The sequence below is a fragment of the Muscardinus avellanarius genome, assembly GCF_963383645.1.
Source record: "Muscardinus avellanarius genome assembly, chromosome: 10".
Lineage (NCBI taxonomy): Eukaryota > Metazoa > Chordata > Mammalia > Rodentia > Gliridae > Muscardinus > Muscardinus avellanarius.
This window is the reverse complement of record NC_137796.1, coordinates 61074500-61093069: the sequence shown is the minus strand read 5'-3', so window position 1 is coordinate 61093069 and position 18570 is coordinate 61074500. Positions and strand designations below refer to the sequence as shown.

The window sequence follows — 18570 nt, the reverse complement described above, 5'->3', positions numbered from 1 at the left end:
TCCCCAGTAGCTGGGGATTGAACCCAGGGGCATTCTACCTCCGGGCTATACTCCCAGATCTATTTTATATTTTGTTTGGAAACAGGGTCTCGCTAAGTTGCTGAGAGCCTCACTAAGTAGCTGAGGCTGGCTTCGAACCCGTGCGATCCTCCTGTCTCAGCCTCCCAAGTGTGGAGATTACAAGCGTGCGCCACCACACCCAGCTATTTTTTGTTTTTTGAAACTAGGTCTCACCGGATTGATGAAAGTCTCACTCTATTGCTGAGGCTGGCCTTGAACCTGTGATCCTCCTGTCTCAGCCTCCTAAGTACTGAGGTTATAGGTGTGCACCAGCACGCTCAGCTTCACCAGCCTTTTTCTAGCCCCCCTGCGAGTGAAGGCCTACAGCATCCCGGCTGGCAAAGTAGAACCAGGGCTCACAGAGCCTCAGCCCAGCAACAGGCCACCTCGTTGACAAAAGACTTGAGAGACAGTAGCTTAAGCCTCACAATGACTGTCCCTGTGGCTTCGCAGCATTTGATGCTTCTAAATACAAAATGCATCACAGATCTGGGCCTGGTGACACACACCTGGGAGGCTGAGACTGGAGGATCTCAGGTTCAAGGCCAGACTCAGCCAGCAACTAAGCAAGACTGGTTCAAAATAAAAAATAAAAAGGCTGGCAGGGCATGGTGACGCACACTTGTAACCCTAGTACTTGGGAAGCTGAGATGGGAGGATAGCAGGTTTGAGGCCAGCCTCAGCTACTTAGTGAGGCCCTCTACAACTCAGTAAGACCCTGTTTCAAAATAAAGAATGAAAAATAGGGTTGGGCTCTAGCTTGGAGGTAGAATCCCCCAGGGTTCAATCCCCAATCTTGCAAAATAATAAAAAATAAATAAAATAAAAAGGGCTGGAGGTATAGTATAACAGATAGATGGTACACTTTTGTAAATTCAGCATTTGGGAGGCTGAGACAGGAGGATTGAGGTTTGAGGACAGCCTCAGCTACTTAGGCCCTTTGCAACTCAGTGAGACCTTGTTTGAAAATAAAGGATAAAAAAATAGAGAGCTAGGGGTGCAGCTCGGAGGTGCAATGCCCCTGGGTTCCATCCCCAATACTGAAAAAAAAAAACAAAAAACCCAGAATGCCACTGAGTTCCAGGCCCAGTACCACAAAAAAGAAAAAGAAAAAAAAAAAAGAAAAGAAAGAAAAGTGCATCACAAAGGTTTGGATCCAGATGCCCCATTTCTAGTCATACTCAGGCATTCTACCTCTGAGCTACACCCCCAGTGCCACGCCCTTGCCTCCCTTGGAGTCTGGCACGCTTCAAGGAAAGCAGCCCTGAGGAAGGACGGCTGCTGGTCAGACTCCTCCCCGTTCTGGGATGTTTTTTTGTAGCTATTGTCTTTTGGTAATGATTCTATTAACTTTGCACACACATGGCTCCGGTGATGTAGAACGAGGTCCCAATCAGGACTGTGGGAGAAACTGATTCCGTGGAAGATAAATTTTCTGGTAATATGTTTGAGCTCTCAGACGCCCCCTGCCCTTGCTCCAAGCTATAATAAAATTGGCTAGAGAAGAAAAAGGGGATTTCAGCACATTAGTGGATATATTAAAACAGCAAGATCTACTTCAGGAAAGCCCCAAAGAGAACTGAGTCATGCAAAAAGCTAATCGGTACCAGTTACTGGAGATGAGGTCAATGAATTTAGAGCTCTTCGATGGATAGGAAATCAATTGGTAAAAACACAGTATCGATTATCTCTGAGATGTCATTGAAACATAGTCAATTTTGTGTTAAAAAAGTCGAATTCTGAAACTCTGGGTGTGACTCCTGTTCCTTCCGGAATTTGCCCTCTAAGGCCCACCTACAAGGCCAGGTGATCTTAATCACAAGACCTGTGATGTCACAGGTTTTCCTTTTGTCTTGCTTATGATTGGTAATTCACGTGTCCTTCACTTAATATCCCACTATTGTTCTTTGGTGTTTACACTTTTCTACTAGGAATTTCACTGGCGAAGGGTATAAGATTTTGGTTTTAGAGAATAAACTTTGTCAGTTGCACGAGAGGCAATTGTCTGGGTCCGTCATTTCAGGTCTCTCCCTCCCAAGTCCCGGAGACGAATCTCCACATTTAGGACTGTAAATAGGGACTTGAAGCGAACCCCGTACAAAAGAGGGAGGGGTCCGCTGCAGAAGCAGCAGAAAAAGCTGAATCCTTGCCCACTTTGCAAGACCCAGTCCCAACGGTCCCGTTGCTCCAGCCGAGCTGGTCCATCGCACCCCAGCCCTTTTTTTTTTCTTTTTTCTTTTGCAGGTCTGGGGATGGAACCCAGAGGCTTTCGACCTCCAAGCTACACCCCCGCCCAATTTTTTATTCTTTATTTTGAAACAGGCCTCACTGAGTTGCAGAGGGCCTCACTAAGTAGCTGAGGCTGTCCTCGAACCGCAATCCTCCCGTCTCAGCCTCCCAAATGCTGGGATTACAAGCGTGTGCCACCACGCCCGGCTCCCAGCCCTTTTTAATTTTGCTTTGAAACAGGCACCTCACCAGGTTGCTGAGAGTCTTGTTATGTTGCTGAGGTTGGCCTCGAACCTGTGATCCTCCTCCCCCAGCCTCCCAAGCCCTGGGATTACAGGCATGCACCACCACACCCAACCAGTTGTATGACTTTCTGTGAGCCACTTCATCTTATCTGTGCCCCAGTCTCCTCATCTGCAGAGTGGAGGCAATAGTAGCATCTACCTTACATGGTTATCATGAGGATTCGCTGATTTCGGCCCTGTGAATTCAGCACTTCCATCGCCAGACGCTTGCCAGGTTTTACGCACGGGTTAGCGTTGCTGCTGAGGTCAGTGCCGCCATTTGTGTTACCACGATCATCACTGCTTGGGGTGGCGAGACCTGATTCAGCATTTTCCAGAGATGTCTGGATGTGTCACGCAACACTTGGCAAAGTTTCAAAGCTCTTCTGCACCCAAAGAGGCAGAGAGCTGGAATCCCTCCAATTTGGAGGAAGGATGTTTTGGTTTCGATCTTTGGATGTGTTGGTTGCTGGTGGTTTTCTTGCTAATTTAGCTAATAATCGCTGTCAGTTCAGCCTTGTCATTACCAGTTTAGTTTGTTGTGGGTCATTTAGTTAAACTGCACGTATAATGATGCACATTTGCCTCAATCCCACGTGTGTGTGTGTGTGGCCTGCAATTTTCCACTAATTAGACTTTTTAAAGACACATATGTATTTATCTACTCAAATTTGCATCATCTGTTTGTCTATTGCCAAAGCAGATGTACACAACACCCGCCCACCCTGCTTCAGGAAATAATTCACTTATCGCTGACTTATTTTTCCACTGGAAAAGAGAAACTGGTGGGGGCCCTGATAGATCCATGTCCTCTAAAGTGAGAGCCATCAAAATAGTGAGACAAGCCGCGCGTGGTAATCCCAGCTTTGGGGAGGCTGAGACCGGAGGAACACGGTTCGCGGACAGCCTCAGCTACTTAGGCCCTTTGCAACTCAGTGAGACCCTGTTTCCAAATAAAGAATTAAAAAATAGGGCTGGGGGTGTCACTCCGAGGTAGAATGCCCCTGGGTTCCATGCCCAGTAATGCAAACAAACTGGGTGTGGTGGCACAAGTTTGTAATCCCAGTACATGGGAGGCTGAGAAAAGAGGATTGCAGGTTCACGGTCAGCCTCAGGAATTTAGAAAGATCCTCTAGGATTTAGTGATAAACTGTTTCAAGCTAAGAAATACAAATAGGGATGGGGATGTCGCTCAAAGAATGCCCCTGGGTTTAATCCCCATGCTGCAAAAAGAAAAAAAAAGTGAGACAAGCTGAGCGTGGTGGTACAGCCTATACTCCCAGACTGAGAAAAGCCAGCCTCGGCATCTTAGGGAGACCCTGATTCATAATTAAAAAAAACTATATAGGACTGGGGTGTGGCTTGGAGGTAGAATGCCACTGGGTTCAAACACTAGTACTACAATAAATAATTAGTGCAGACAAGCCAGGTATGGTGGCGCACACTTGTAATCCCAGCATTTGGGAGGCTGAGACCGGAGGATCGTGGTTCATGGACAGCCTCAGCTACTTAGTGAAGCCCTTTGCAACTCAGTGAGACCCTGTTTCAAAATAAATAAAGCCGGGCGTGGTGGCGCACGCTTGTAATCCCCGCGCTTGGGAGGCGGAGACAGGAGGATCGCACGGGTTCAAAGCCAGCCTCAGCTACTTAGTGAGGCTCTCAGCAACTTAGTGAGATCCTGTTTCCAAATAAAATATAAAAAGGTCTGGGAGTACAGCCCGGAGGTAGAAAGCCTCTGGGTTCCACCCCCAGTACCACCAAAAAAAATAAAAATAAATAAAAATGGGGGAGGAGGTAAAGCTTGGAGGTAGAAAGCCCCTGGGTTCACCCCCAGTACTGTGCAAAAAAAAAAAAAAAAAGTGCAGACAAAAGGTGCTGGCTCTGAGCCATGCAGGAATAGTGAGTCTGGAGGAGAGACCAACCCCCAGATATTTGCAAATCCAGCAAGGACCACAAACCCACCAGCATATCTCCAGTCCCACCCTAGAAGGGTATAGACATTCATCAGTCCTTCAAAAGCCAAGCATCCAACCCAGGTGTGATGGCGCACTCTTATAATCCCAATACTTGGGAGGCTGAGGCAGGAGGATCACAGGTTGAAAGCCAGCTTTGGCAACTTAGTGAGGTTCTCACCAACCTAGTGAGACCCTGTTTCCAAATAAATAAAATCAGGCTGGGGGTGTAGCTTGGAGGTGGAATGCCTCTGGGTTCAATCTCCAGTACCAAAAAAAAAAAAAAGTCAAGCATCCAGATACTACTTTTCTCAAGTGGCTTTATTTCCCCAGTGTGGGGAAGCTGTGTGAACACAGTCTCTGGTCCCGGTAGCCCCAAGGTCCCTCCAGCCTCCCCCTGCTCTATAGTAGGACCCTCAAAGGGGAGCCCATGAGGTTCCAGAGCTTGAGCCTCCCGGGTGGGGCTGGTCCCGGGAGGAGCGGGGCTTGCTGTGATCTGTCTGGATGTCCTCTCCGAGTGCGCGAGCCTGGAGCTCACTTCAGGGACAAGGCCTCCAGATGGCAGGCTGAGGTCAGCTGGGCTTCACCTCGGAGCAAAGCCCGCCGTGGGGCTACTCCTTGAAGTCTTACCAGCAGGACTCAGTCTGGGGAAAGAGGGAACAGTAGGTGATGGATAATTAGAGATTGGCAAAAAGAAGAGACACCGAAAAAGACGTATGTGAAGAGTGACCCAGGGGCAAGGGAAGGTGAGCGAGAGCAAACACGCGGCAGGCCGGACACTGACCTTTGGGCCCAGGCGAGATCGGGGGCGGCGGCCCCCCTGGGGGCAGCAAGGCGGAGCGGCTCAGCGCCTCGGCCACCCAGCCCAGGAGCTGACTACAGTGCTGGACCTGGGAGCGAGCGGGAGTCCAGGTGAGAGAGGGACCCCGGCCCCCACCCGGCCGCGACCCCCAGCCAGGCGCGGGTCCTCACCTCCCGCTCCAGCCCCTTCAGACGCCGCTCGTACTCGCGGATCTGTCCCAGCTGCTTCAGCGCCGCGTCCACTCTAGGAAGGGAGACCTTTGGGAACGGCCCCGCCCACCCCGGCTCTTCACAGGCCCCGCCCACCCCGGCTCTTCACAGGCCCCGCCCACCCCGGCTCTTCAAGGCCCCGCCCACCCCGGCTCTTCACAGGCCCCGCCCACCCGGCTCTTCACAGGCCCCGCCCACCTCGGCTCTTCACAGGCCTCGCCCACCCCGGCTCTTCAAGGCCCCGCCCACCCGGCTCTTCAAGGCCCCGCCCACCCCGGCTCTTCGCAGGGCCCGCCCCGGCCGCAAGCCCCGCCCCGGCACCGCCCTCACTTCTGAGACGTGCGCTTCAGTCGCTCGGAGTCGCTGTCGCGCTTGTCCCGCGCGCGCGCCATTAGGAAGTTCTCCTTCTGCACCGACTCCCACGTCAGCAGCCTCCGCTCCGATTCCTTGGAGAGGTAGACACCTAGAGGGCGGAGCCCGAGGAGTCAAAGGCCACGCCCCCGCGCCCAGCCACCGCCCACCAGCCCCGCCTTTCCAAGCCCATCTTCCTGCAAGCCCCGCCCCCTGTCGGCCGAACTGTTCTCACGAAAATGCTCGAAGATCGGGGACGGGGGAAGGCTGGCCTGGCGGCGCCTGCGCAGTCGCCTGACGAGGAGCCGCACGTGGGAAATAATGATGAAGGGCGGGGCCAGTGCGGGCCGCGAGTGGAATTCCCGGATGAGGCTATAGCGCTGCGCCTTCCAGTAGAGATCGCTGTTGCCTTGCACTTTGCCAAACGTGTAGCTGCAGAGGTCAGAGGTCAAGGGTCACCCGAGGTCAAGGCCAGGTCAGTGGCAGGGGATCCAGGTAGATGGTGGGTAAGATTTGTTCACAGTTCAAGGCAGCAGACAGATGTCAAGATGTCAGGGTCAATAAAGTCAAAGGTTACTACAAGGAGGTAATTAGAAATTACAGGTCCCAGAGTCATGTCTAAGAGTCCAAGTTGGGGATGGTGTCAAGAACTAGGGTAGAAGTCAGAGAAAGGATTGAAATCAGGCTCAAAAGTCAGCCTGAGCCGGGTGTGGTAGCCCACATTTGTAATTCCAGTACTTGAGATGCTGAAACAGGGGTAACCCAAGTTCAAGGACAGCCTGAGCAAGTAATGAGACTTTAATCAACCTAGCAAGACCCTGTTTCAAAATAAAAATAGGGCTGCGAGTGTAGCCTGGAGGTAGAATGCCCCTGGGTTCAATCCCCAGTACCACACAAAAAAAGGAGGACTAGGGATGTAGTTTAGTGGTAAGGTCCCCTTGGGCTCAATCCCCAGTACCAAATTTTATTATATATATCCAATAAAGAAAGGCCCAAGAAGCCAGGCATGGTGGCGCACGTTTGTAAATCCCAGCATTCGGGAGGCTGAGACCCGAGGATCAGGGTTCACAGACAGCCTCTGCTACTTAGTGAGGTCCTCTGCAACTCAGTGAGACCCTGTTTCAGAATAAAGAATAAAAAATAGGGCAGCAGGTGTAGCTCAGAGATCAAATGCCCCTGGACTCCATCCCCAGACCTGCAAAAAAAAGAAAGGCCCAAGATATGAAGGCTTTGCTGGTCATTTTTTTTTTTTTAATGTAAGCAGGTTCTCTACAATGACTAAATTGCCTAACAACACAATTCTCGAGATATATCTCTATTGTTAAGTGACATATGACTGCATATAGAAAATTCCCCCAAATCCTTAAGCTGCTACTAGACCTAATAAATGAATCCTCAGCCAACTTGCAAGGCACAAGGTCAACACAAAAAAACAGCGTTTTTCTTACATCTGCAGTGAACAATTCCAAATTAAAATTAAGCAAGCGATTCTATTGAGCTGAGCATGGTAGCACACACCTGTAATGCCAGTACTTGGGGGGCTGAGACAGGAGGATCGCAGATTCTAAACCAGTCTCAGCAATTTAGCAAGCCTCTCAACAACCTAACAAGACTCTGTTTTCAAACAAAAAATTAAAAAGGCTGGGAGGTAGAATGCCCCTGAGGTTCAACCCCCAATACCACACACAAAAATTAATTATTAATTAAAATAAAACATGGCCGGGGGTGTAGCTCAGAAGTCCCTGAGTTCAATCCCAGTAACACACACACACACACACACACACACACACACACACACACACACTCAAAAGCAATTCAATTTACAATAGCATCTACAAAAATTAAACACCCAGGAAGAAACTCAACCAAGAAGGTGAAAGAATTGCACACTGGAAGTTACAAAACATTGCCAAAAAAAAAAAGACTAACTATAAATAGACATCCTGTGTTCATGGATTGAAAGACTAAAATTGTTAATATATTAATGCTACCCAAAGCAATCTGCAGATTCAATGCAATCTATGAAAATTCCAACAACCTCTCTGTAGGATGGAAAATCAAATCCTTCAGTTTATGCAGGCTTGCAAGTGGCTCTGATTAGAGAAAATAATCTTAAAAATAACCAAGTCAAGCTGAGCGTGGTGGTGCACAGTTGTAATTCCAGTATTTGGGAGGCCGAGACAGGAGGTTCGCATCAGTTTCAGCAACTTAGTGAGACCCTACACAACTTACTGAGGCTGACACCTCCAGCCCTATGTTTTATTCTTTATTTTGAAACAGGGTCTCAGTGAGTTGCAAAGGGTCTCACTAAGTAGCTGAGGCTGCAGGAGGAACCGCGATCCTCCTGTCTCAGCCTCTCAAATACTGGGATAACAAGTGTACGCCACCATGCCCTGCTTTAGACACATTTCTAAACAAAAAATAAAATATGGCTGGGCAAATATGGCTCAGAGGTAGAATCTCCAGTACCATAAAAAAAATAGTAATAACAAAAACAAAGTCAAAGGACTCACCATCTCAAACTCAAAAATTTGTTACAGTCGGGCATGGTGGCACACACCAGTAATCTCTGTACTTGAGAGGCTGAGACAGGAGGATCACAGGTTTGAAGACAGCTTCAGCAAGCAGTGAGACTTGCATCAACCTAGTGAGACCCTGTTTCCATATAAGAAGTAAAATCAGGCTAGGGGTTTAGCTCGAAGGTAGAATGCCTCGGGGTTCAATCCCCAGTACCACTAAAAAGAAAAAAAAAGTGTGAAACTGGCATAAAGACAGGCATAGAGATCAGAGGACTGAAAGTTTAAGAAGAGCCGGGCATGGTGGCACACACTTGTAATCCCCGCGCTTGGGAGGCAGAGACAGGAGGATCGCGCAGGTTCGAAGCCAACCGCGCGCGCTGGCTTAGGAGAGCCTGTTTCCAAATAAAAATGTAAAAATGGGTCTGGGAGTGTAGCCCGGAGGTAGAAGGGCTTCCAGGAACCCCAGTACCACCACCAAAAAAAAAAAAGAAAGAAAGAAAGAAAGAAAGTTTAAGAAGAAAAAAAACCTTGTAAATCTATGAATGTTACAGGTTGATTGTATCTCTCTAAAATAGCTATGTTAGCTGGTATGGTGGCGTACCCTGTAATATCAGCACTGGGAACCTGAGACGGGAGGACAGCAGGTTCCAGGTAGGCCTCAGCAATTTAGCAAGGTCCTCAGCAGCTTAGACCCTGTTTCCAAATTAAAAAGGGAAGCCAGATGTGATGGTGCATGCTTATAATCCTAGTACTTGGGAGGCTAAGACAAGACGATCACAAGTTCAGGAACAGCCTCAGAAGTAATGAGACATTCTCACTTTGAATAGTGAGACACTATTTCAAAATTAAAAAGTAGAACCGTTAGGGGTGTAGCTCAGTACAAATTCCCTGGGTTTAATCTCTAGGACAAAAAAAAAAAAGGATCTCACTAAGAAACTAAGGCTCTCTTCAGTCCTGTGATCTTATTATCCCAGCCTCCCAAGTACTGGGATTATAGGCCACCAGGACTGGCTAACAACCAATTTAAAAATGGACAAAATCCAAGTGTGGTGGTGCATGCTTGTACTCCCTGAATTTAGGAAGCTGAGACAGGATTGCAGGTTTGAGGACAGCCTCAGCAAATGGTGAGACTCTCATCAACCTAGCGAGACCTTGTTTCAAAACAAAAATAAAGTAGGGCTGAGAGTGTATTTCAGAGGTGGAATGTCCCTAGGCTCAATCTCCAGTACCACCAAAGTAAGTATATAAAAAGAAAATGGGTAAAGAGCCAGGTATGGTTTGAGACCTGCCTCAGCAACTCAGTGAGACCCTATTTCAAAACAAAAAAATAAAAAAGGCCAGGGATGTAGCTTGGAGATAGACTGCCCCTGAGTTCAATCCCCAGTACCAAAAATAATTAAAAGGCAAAGGAGCTGGGGTGGCGTCACACACTTGTAATCCCAGTACTTGGGAAACTGAGGCAGGAGGATCAAAGGTTCAGTGACAGCCTTAGAAAGTAGTGAGACTCTCAGAAACCTACAAAGACTTTCTTTCTCTTTCTTTCTTTCTTTCTTTCTTTCTTTCTTTCTTTCTTTCTTTCTTTTTATTTTGTACTAGAGATTGAACCCAGTGGCATTCTACCTCTAAGCTACACTCCCAGCCCAATTTTTTATTCTTTATTTTGAAACAGGGTCTCACTACATAGCTGAGAGCCTCCCTCACTAAGTAGCTGAGGCTGGCTTCAAACCTGCGAGATCCTCCTGTCTCAGCCTCCCAAGTACTGGGATTACAAGTGTGCGTCACCACGCCTGGCTCCTAAAATCTTATTTCAAAATAAAAAATCAGAGCCGGGCTTGGTGGTGCATGCTTGTAATCCCCGCATTTGGGAGGCTGAAACAAGAGGATCACTGTTTGTGGCCAGCCTCAGCTACTTAGTAAGGCTCTTTGCAACTCAGTGAAACCCTGTTTCAAAATAAAGAATAAAAGCCGGGCGTGGTGGCCCACACTTGTAATCCCTGCACTTGGGAGGCTGAGACAGGAGGATCACGCAGGTTCGAAGCCAGCCTCAGCTGGCTTAAAAAAACCTGTTTCCAAATAAAATATAAAATAGGTCTGGGAGTGTAGCCCGGAGGTAGAAGGCCCCTGGGTTCCATCCCCAGTACCGCAAAAATAAATAAATAAATAAATAAATAAATAAATAAAATAAAAAATAGGGCTGGGGGTGTAGCTCGGAGGTAGAATGCTCCTGGGTTCTATCCCCAATAACACACACACACACACACGCGCGCACACGCACATCAAATAGGGCTGGGAGATGTAGCTTGGAGGTACAATTCCCCTGGGTTCAATCCCCCCAAAACCACCAACACACACACACACACACACACACACACACACACACACACACACACGAAAAGAAAAAGCACAAAGAATGTGAAGGCTCTTTTGTCCCAAGATGTACAAATGGCCAAACAGCACACGGAATGATGCTCAACATCATTGGAATACAATCTAAACCACAATTAGACACCACTTTACAACCACTAAGATGCCTGTTGTTTTTTGAAAAAGAAAATAACAAGTGTTCGCAAGGATGTGGAGAAATTATAAACCTCATATACCTGCTGGCAGAAATATAAAATGGTACAAGTATTATGGAAAATGGTTTGGCGGTTTTTCAAAAATCTAAAAATAGAATTACAGTATGACCCAGCAATGCCACTTCTAGATTTACACCCAAAAGAAATCAAAGTAGCGCCTGGCTTGGTGGTACCCGGGTATAATCCTAGTAGATGGGAAGCTGGGATAGGAGGACTGCAGGCTCCAGGAAAGCCTCAGCTACTTAGCGAGGCCCTCAGCAATACAGGATGCGGATCCCAGTACTTGGGAGGCTGAGACAGGAGGATTGCACGGGTTCAGTCTCAGTTACTTAGTGAGATACCGTTTCCAAATAAAATATAAAATAGGTCTGGGAGTGTAGCCTGGAGGTAGAAAGCCCCTGGGTCCCATCCTTAGTACCACAATAAAGGAAGGAAGGAAGGAAGGAAGGAAGGAAGGAAGGAAGGAACTAGAGGTGTAAGTTGGAGGTGGAATGCCCCCTCGGCTGAATCCCTAGCACCACAAAAAAAAGAAAGAAAGAAGGAAGGAAGGAAAGAAAGAGAAAGAAAGGAAGGAAGGAAGGAAAGAAAAGAAAGAGAAATAAAAATTGCATGCCAATGTTTGTCAGACTCGTAATAGCCAAAGATGGAAACAACTCACATTTCCATTACAGATGATACAGGGATGTACAATGCAATATTATTCAACCATAAAAAGGGATGAGGTCTGACATATGCTACAACAGGGATGTAACCTTAAAAATATGCCAAGTGAAATTAGACTAGAGTAGTCCATAAAGACCAAAAGTAGGGAAATGAGGCGTTACTGCTGAACAGCCACACACTTTCTGTTTGGGGGAATATATATATATATATATATATATATATATATATATATATATATATATATTTTTTTTTTTTTTTTTTTTTTTTTTTTTTTTTTTTGCGGACCAGGGATGGAACCCAGGGCATTCTACCTCTGAGCTACACCCCCAGACCTATTTTGTATTCTTTATTTTGAAACAGGGTCTCACTGAGTTGCAAAGGGCCTCCTGTCTCAGCCTCCCAAATGCTGGGATTACAAGCATGCACCACCACACCTGGCTAACAATTTTGTGGATTTTAACCACATTTTAAAAACTGAAAGCTTCCCCTGGGCTCGGGGAGAGGATCATGGTCCCAAGTCAGGTCAGGCGCAGGGACTGGCTGGGTTTAGGCACAGCCAGCTTTGGGTTTGAGTCCGAGGACGGGACTGACTAGACTGGACTCGGTCATCACCACGGGGTCAAGGGTCAGCCGGGAAGGCCGGCCAGAGCGTGGGGGCCTCACCTGAACATGGCGATGAGCAAGTTGAGCAGCAGGATGTTCGCCACCAGCAGGAAGACGACAAGGAGCAGCACCACGAGCCAGTTAGCATAAAGGGAGACGCAGGAGCCTGCCTGGGCCCCCGATGGACGCGCCCAGGTACCCTGCTCCAGCGAGCAGTTGCTGTGCTCCATGAGGGCCACTGTGGAGGGACACACTCAGAGACGGCCGGGGGACAGAGGCCTAAGAGACCCAGCTCTAGAAGGAGTGGGTGGGCAGAGGCCCAGGCGAGACCCAGAGAGAAGGGGCAGAGAGCCCCTCCCTACCATCCATGTCCTCCTGGGGGATCTGCCCGAAGATCTGCAGATAGGGCCGGTAGAAGACACGGCGCAGGACACTCAGGAGGTCACGGTCCCGGGGTCTCAGGAGCCCCTCGGTGGCCACCCCGTAGGCAACCAGCCACACACCAAGGAAGAAGAGGAAGAAGAACACGTCCTTCATCTGCGGGCAAAGAGGATGCTGTGGCTCCGCCCTTCCCTCCACTGGCCTCGCCCACCCCTAAAGCCACGCCCCACTTCACGAGGCCCTGCCCTCCATGGCCCCGCCCAAGGACCCGCCTCCGGCCCTGCCCATACAATGTGCCCCTCCCTTGTCACGCCCACAGACCCCTCCCAGCAGCTCCCGGCCCGCCCCAGGCCCCGCCCCTCCAGACCTCCGCCCACGCGATGTGCCCCTCCCTGGCCCCGCCCACATGTCCCGCCCCACCCGAGGCCCCGCCCCTTCTCTGCCCACACTCACCATCTTGCTCACGATGACAATCTTGGGCCCCAGCTGCTTGTTCACTGTGAAGATGTGCAGCAGCCGCAGCGTGAAGACCATGTAGTCCAGACAGAGGACAGTGCGGCCCAGGTCATACAGGCCCGGGGTCAGCCTGGAAGATGGCGACCGAGAAAAGCGGCACTTACGAACCTCGCTAACAACCAATCTCTATTACCACAAAATCAGTGCCTCTCATAGCCAGAAAACACCATCAGCAGAGAAACAAAAAACGTAATTATAAGGGACAGAGAAAAAGAGGGCTGGAAAAATGAGACACCAGAAAGAAACCAGACCGTAGTGCTGCGGCCAGAGCCGCGGTGAGGAGCCGGCGCCATCTTCCCTTGCAGCACCAGGCCCCAGAGAGGAGGGGTCTCAGAACAGAGCTCAGAGCCAGAGAGGAGATACGCCAGCCTCACGGCCGAGGACGCAGCAGCAGCACCATACTGCCAATGGCAGCAGCGTGCTCACCAGATGGCACCAGACCAACGAACTCAACAGCCCACCAGGCTCCAGAGAGGAGCAGCAGACAGCAAGCCGAGGTGAGCAGCTGCAGATCAGCCAGGCGGTTTTCAGCAGATTTTTCGGCGCAGGGAGCATCTAAAGCTCCCAGGGGCTAGGCTCAGCACACCCTGCAGGGACTCAGAGCAGAGCTCAAAAACAGAGAAGATATACGCCAGCCTCACGGCCGAGGGCATGGCAGTGGTGCCATATTGCCACCGGCAGAGGCAGCAGCAAATTTACCAAGTCCACTACAGCTCCATCAGCGCACTCAACAACAGTGAGTCAAATTACGGCCCCTAGAGGAGAAATCCCAGTACTGCACTCCCAGGGACTTGACCCAGTGGGAGAGTGGTGGTGGCAGAGATATCACACCATAGTCACAACTCCCCACAGGAGAACGCCCAACCTCGCACCCCCCATGGTCTAAAGCAGCCTTGACTGACTCCCTGGGTCTGAGACTCTGTGATACAACCCAGTAAAGGAGTAGTGGTGACTGAGATACCACAGACTCAAGATCCAGAGCACCTTAAGCGAAGTCGTAGTGACCCAAGGGAAGAACCCAGAGAAGGCACAAACTTCCGAAATCATGGGAAAGAGGAATAACACTGGAGCAATGAATGCCCACAACCCCACAACATCAGAACCCGATAAAACAGAAATTCAGAGATTTCTAGAGGATCAAATCAGGAAAATAATTGTAGAAATAATAGAGGTGTTTCGAAAGAATTCAGAAAGAGCCAAAAAGAGATAAAGGATGCAATCAATGAAGTAAAGGCCTCAATTCAAAGTATAAACAACCGATTAGACCACATGGAGAATAGAATCTCGCTCCTAGAAGATGATCACTCAAAAAATGAACGCATAGTTTCTAATTTAGAAAAAAAATCCGACAGCAGGAATCTGACATTGAAGAAATATGGGCCCATTTTAAGAGAGCTAACCTAAGAATAATTGGAATAGAGGAGGGAAAAGAAGGTGAAACCAAAGGGATCAACAATCTCTTCAAGGAAGTAATAGCAGGAAATTTTCCAAACATAGAGCAAGAGGTCGATACACAGGTTCAGGAAACTTATAGAACTCCATTTAGACAGGATCAGAGAAGAGGATCCCCAAGCCACATAACTGTCAAAATGACCAATGTGGAAGCCAAGCAGAGAATCTTAAAGGCAACAAAAACAAAGGGCCAAGTGACATTCAGAGGCAAACCGATTAGAATCACTCCAGACTTCCCAAACCAAGTCATGAGAGCCAGAAGGGCTTGGAGTAACATATTCCAAACTCTGAAAGAAAACAACTTCCAGCCAAAAATTTCCTACCCAGAAAAACTTTCTATCAATTTAGATGGGGAAATAAGAAGCTTCCATGACAAACAGAAACTGAAGGAATTTATGTCTTCAAAACCAGCACTAGAGAAAATACTCAAAGAGATTAACTACAAAGAAGAAATAGGTAATACACACCAGAACCAGAGAAACAAGATTTTCCATTCAACAGACTACTAAGATAGGTTATCTTTGGAGATTCATTATTTATATTAGTCTTTTACCTATTTCTAAATTGTATTGTTTTCTTTTATTGTTGCTAATTTTTAGGATTTCTAGTTGGAATATTAATATACCTTCAGATATAGCATTTGGAAATATTTTATCCCATTCTATCAGTAACTTTTAACTCTGTTTACATTATCTTTGGATATAAAATATTTTTTTTATTTTTTAAGGAGTTTGTTTACCCTTCTGTTGCCTGTGCCTTGAAATCATATCCAAGAAATCACTGCCAATTTCAATGTTGTGAGGTTTTATGACCCAGATTTTCTTCTAAAAGTTTATAGTCTTAAGATTTATATTTAGGTCTTTTATCTATTTTGAGTTAATATTTGTATATGGTGTTAGGTAAGGGTCCAATTTTATTCTTTTTAATGTAATTATTATTTTTAAACAATATTTAGTTAAAAGATTATTATTTCCTCCACCAAATATTCGTGGAAACCTTGTCAAAAATAACTTGACAATATATGGAAGAATTTATCTCTAGGCTTTTATTTAACTCCAATGGTTTATATATCTGCCTTTATAACAGTACTACACTGTTTCAATTATTGTAGCTTTATAAGGTTTGAAATAAGAAAATATACATCTTCTAGCTTTGTTCTTTTTTGAGATCATTTTGGGTATCTAGAGTCCATATTCCATATTAGGATAGATTTTTTCTGAAATATAGATAAATGTATGATAGTTTCACCTAAAAAAAAAAGAAAAAATATTCTCTGGTAAGAAAGAAAGCAAAAAGAAATATTGTAATGTTATCTATAAGTCATTAAAAGCTTGGTATCAGACAAATGAAACAGTTCTGTGAGATTATCATTGTTAATTTTGGAAAAATTGCTATAATACTAGATGTCAACCACTAAGCCAAGCATGGGAAGGAGGGATGGGGAGGGAACGGGGTGGGGATCGGGTAGGGGCTAGTTGGGCGATGTGTGCATGTATGTCTACAAAAGTTTTTTCTTTATACCATTATGATGTATGAATACAGTGCACCAAATTTAAAAAAATTAAAAAAAAAGAGTCACAGGGAGTCTTCCCAGTCCCCTGCTTCCATGAAGCCACGGCCTCCCAGGGCAGGAGCTATGGTCCGATTTACTCAGTGCCCAGCTGGGCCACACAGGGCACTGACACCATCAAATAATGGTGGAATAAACCACAGCTTAACAAAAGCTGGAAGGCCTCTGTAAGAATCATATTGGAGCCGGGCGTGGTGGCGCACGCTTGTAATCCCTGCGCTTGGGAGGCTGAGACAGGGGATCGCACAGGTTTGAAGCCAGCCTCGGCTACTTAGTGAGACCCTGTTTCCAAATAAAATATAAAATAGGTCTGGGAGTATAGCCCGGAGGTAGAAAGCCCCTGGGTTCTACCCCTAGTACCACACACACACACACAAAAAAAAAGAATAAAAAATTAGGCATGGGGTGAAGCTCGGAGGTCAAATGCCTCTGGGTTCCCACCCCAGACCCACAAAAAATAATAATAATAATAATAATTTCAGAAGCTGGGCGTGGTGGCACACGCTTGTAATCCTAGCATTTGGGAGGTTGAGACAAGAGGATCATGGTTCATGGCCAGCCTCAGCTACTTAGTGAGGCCCTGTTTAAAAAATAAAAGAATAAAAAATGGGGCTGGGGGTGTAGCTTGGAGGTAGAATGCCTCTGGATTCCATCCCCAGTACCACCCCCCCAAAAAAATAAAGGAGGAGGAAGAGGAGAAAAAGAAGGAGGAGAAGGTGGTGGAGAAGGAAAAGAAGAATGAGAAGAAGAAAGAAGGAGAGGAAGAGGAGGAGGAAGGAGGAGGAGGGAGAAAGGAGGAGGAGGAGGAGGAGGAGGAGGAGGAGGGAGACATCGTCTCATCTGTGAAAAGAGCTCTGTGGTCTGCCGGTGAAGGCCAGCAGCCGGCCTGCAGGCCCACTCACCTGCAGCCCACGCCCAGGAGGAAGCAGGCGAGCGCCACCAGGTCGCACTGGTTCCAGGCGTCGGCGAGGTAGAGGCCGAGGCGGCGGCGCAGCGGGACGCGGCCGGGCGCGGGGCCCCCGCTGGCCAGGCTGCCCCAGCCGCCGCCCAGGCCCTGGCGCAGCTCCTCGCACAGCAGCGTGAAGGCCCAGAAGTAGAGCAGCAGCTCGGCGGGGCCGGGCGCCGCGGGCTGGAAGTCCAGGAGCAGCACGTGCGCGAAGAGCAGCAGGAACAGCAGGTAGCTGACCACGTTGCCCATGAAGGCGGTCACCGGCGCGCCCCAGAAGTGGGACCAGCGGCGCAGGCACCCGTGCCGGGCGCGGCCGCCCCCGCCGCTCGGCCGCCGCAGCCCCCCGAGGGCCGCCTTTGCAGGGGGGTCCTTGGGCCTGGAGGGAGACAGGCAGGGGGAGAAGTCCCAACCAGCCCTCTGGGCCCCGACCTGGATTCAGAACCTCGCACCTACACTTGTGAAGCCTCCCATCTGCTTGGGCTCCTGTATGACCTGAAACTAAGCCTAACAGTGTCCCCCATCGTGTGTGTGTGTGTGTGTGTGTGTGTGTGTGTGTGTGAGAGAGAGAGAGAGAGAGAGAGAGAGAGAGAGAGAGAGAGAGATTGATTACTGGGTTCCCAGGGGGATTCTATCTCTGAGCTACACCCAATCCCCATTTTGTCCTGAGAATGGAACCCAGAGACATTCTACTTCCCAGGTGCACCCCCAGTCTTATTTTTTATTCTTTTTTTTTTTTTTTTTTTTTTTTTGCGGGTTTGGCGATGGAACCCAAGGGCATTCAACCTGCGAGATACACCCCCTGCCCTATTTTTATTCTTTATTTTGAAACCAGGTCTCACTGAGTTGCAGAGGGCCTCACTAAGTAGCTTGAGGCTGTTGGCGAACCAGGATCCTCCTGTCTCAGCCTCCCGAATGCTGGGATTACAAGCATGCGCCACCACGCCCGGCTTGTTCTTTCTTTTGAAACAGGGTCTCATTATGTTGCTGAGGCTGGCGGTGAACTTGTGATCGTCCTGTCTCAGCTTCTCAAGTACTGGAATGACTCAGCCACCTTCTTGACTCTTGACCCCTGTATCTAACCTCTGACCTCTGAAATCTTTATGATCAAGTAAGTCTGTTGACCTTCCACCTCTGAAGAACTCCATCCCTGAACTTCTGACTCCTGTCTGGCTTTTTTTTTTTTTTTTTTTTGAGCACTGCAGGATGAACCCATTCTACCTCAGAGCTAAAACCCCACCCAATTTTATCTTTCATTCTAAACAGGATCTCTCTATGTTACTGAGAACCTGCTACGAACCTGCGATCCTCCTGTCTCAGCCTCCCAAGTACTGGGATTACAAGCATGTGCCACCACACCTGGCAATTTTTGTGTGTGTGTGGTACTGCTGGTGGAACCCAGAGGCTTTCTACCTCCAGGCTATACTCCCAGATCTAGTTTATATTTTATTTGG

The 18570-nt window shown here is 48.1% G+C and overlaps 1 protein-coding gene across 1 annotated transcript in view; it reads right to left on the bottom strand.

Annotated features, from left to right (window-relative positions):
• TRPM4 (transient receptor potential cation channel subfamily M member 4) overlaps nt 1–18570 on the bottom strand; it is a gene marked incomplete at both ends in the record, with an annotated part of 48168 nt that overhangs the window by 4583 nt on the left and 25015 nt on the right. The window contains 8 exons of the mRNA XM_080703672.1: nt 5310–5415; nt 5498–5570; nt 5867–5999; nt 6123–6319; nt 12312–12489; nt 12614–12788; nt 13086–13218; nt 17073–17495. Coding sequence (XP_080559798.1) covers nt 5310–5415; nt 5498–5570; nt 5867–5999; nt 6123–6319; nt 12312–12489; nt 12614–12788; nt 13086–13218; nt 17073–17495 — 1418 coding nt within the window. The remainder of the gene's footprint in view (nt 1–5309; nt 5416–5497; nt 5571–5866; nt 6000–6122; nt 6320–12311; nt 12490–12613; nt 12789–13085; nt 13219–17072; nt 17496–18570) is intronic.